At 40.1% G+C, this 940-nt stretch overlaps 1 protein-coding gene across 1 annotated transcript in view; it reads left to right on the top strand.

Annotated features, from left to right (window-relative positions):
- The window catches only part of LOC123520889 (zinc finger protein 77-like), a gene marked incomplete at its 3' end in the record, with an annotated part of 25,832 nt that extends 24,896 nt beyond the window's left edge, over positions 1–936 (top strand). The window contains exon 4 of the mRNA XM_045300047.1: positions 4–936. Coding sequence (XP_045155982.1) covers positions 4–936 — 933 coding nt within the window. The remainder of the gene's footprint in view (positions 1–3) is intronic.
- Between the last annotated feature and the right edge of the window lie 4 nt (positions 937–940).

The following is a 940-nucleotide window of genomic DNA, read 5'->3' as shown; positions in this document are numbered from 1 at the left end:
CAGGAGTTCATCTGTTCCAAATCTTTTCAAACACATGTGAAAATGCACAGTGAAGAGAAACCAAATGAATGTAAGCAGTGTGGCAAGGTCTTCGCTTGTCCAAAATATTTGCAAAAGCATGTGAAAATGCACAGTGCAGAGAAACCTTATGAATGTAAAAAATGTGGGAAGGCATTCATGTTTCCTTCACACCTTGAAAGCCATATAAGATCTCACACTGGTGAGAAACCCTGTGAATGTAAACAATGTGGAAAAACATTCAGTAGGCCCAGCTCTTTACAAGCACATATGGAAACACACTCTGATGAGAAGTCCTATGAATGTAAGCAATGTGGGAAAATGTTTACGTTTTCCTCTTCCCTGAAACGACACTTACAACGTCATAGTGTAAAGAAACCTTATGAATGTAAAGAATGTGAGAAAGCTTTCAAGTTTCCCTCATACCTTGAATGCCATATGAGAACTCACACTGGTGAGACACCCCTTGAATGTAAACAGTGTGGGAAAACATTTAGTTGGCCCATCTCCTTGAAAACACATATGGAAAAACACTCTGATAAGAAGTCCTATAAATGTAACCAATGTGGGAAAATGTTTATGCATTCCTACACCCTTAAAGTACACTTAAGACGCCACAGTGGAGACGCACCTTATGAATGTAAGGAATGTGGGAAAGCTTTCAGTTCTCCCACACACTTAAGAGAGCATATGAGGATGCACACTGGAGAGCCCTATGAATGTAAGGAATGTGGGAAAGCCTTTGGTTCTCCTGCAGACTTACGAGAACATATGAGAACGCACACTAGAGAGGCCTATGAGTGTAAGGAATGTGGGAAATCCTTCAGTTCTTCCACATACTTACAAGAACATATGAAAATGCACACTGGAGAGCCTTATGAATGTAAGGAATGTGGGAAAACCTTATGTTCTGCATATTTAC

Source organism: Echinops telfairi, unplaced genomic scaffold (genome assembly GCF_000313985.2).
Source record: "Echinops telfairi isolate 266 unplaced genomic scaffold, ASM31398v2 ScPeMD7_7459;HRSCAF=8497, whole genome shotgun sequence".
NCBI lineage: Eukaryota > Metazoa > Chordata > Mammalia > Afrosoricida > Tenrecidae > Echinops > Echinops telfairi.
Note: the sequence above shows the minus strand (reverse complement) of the source record. Positions and strands in the feature narration are given on the sequence as shown.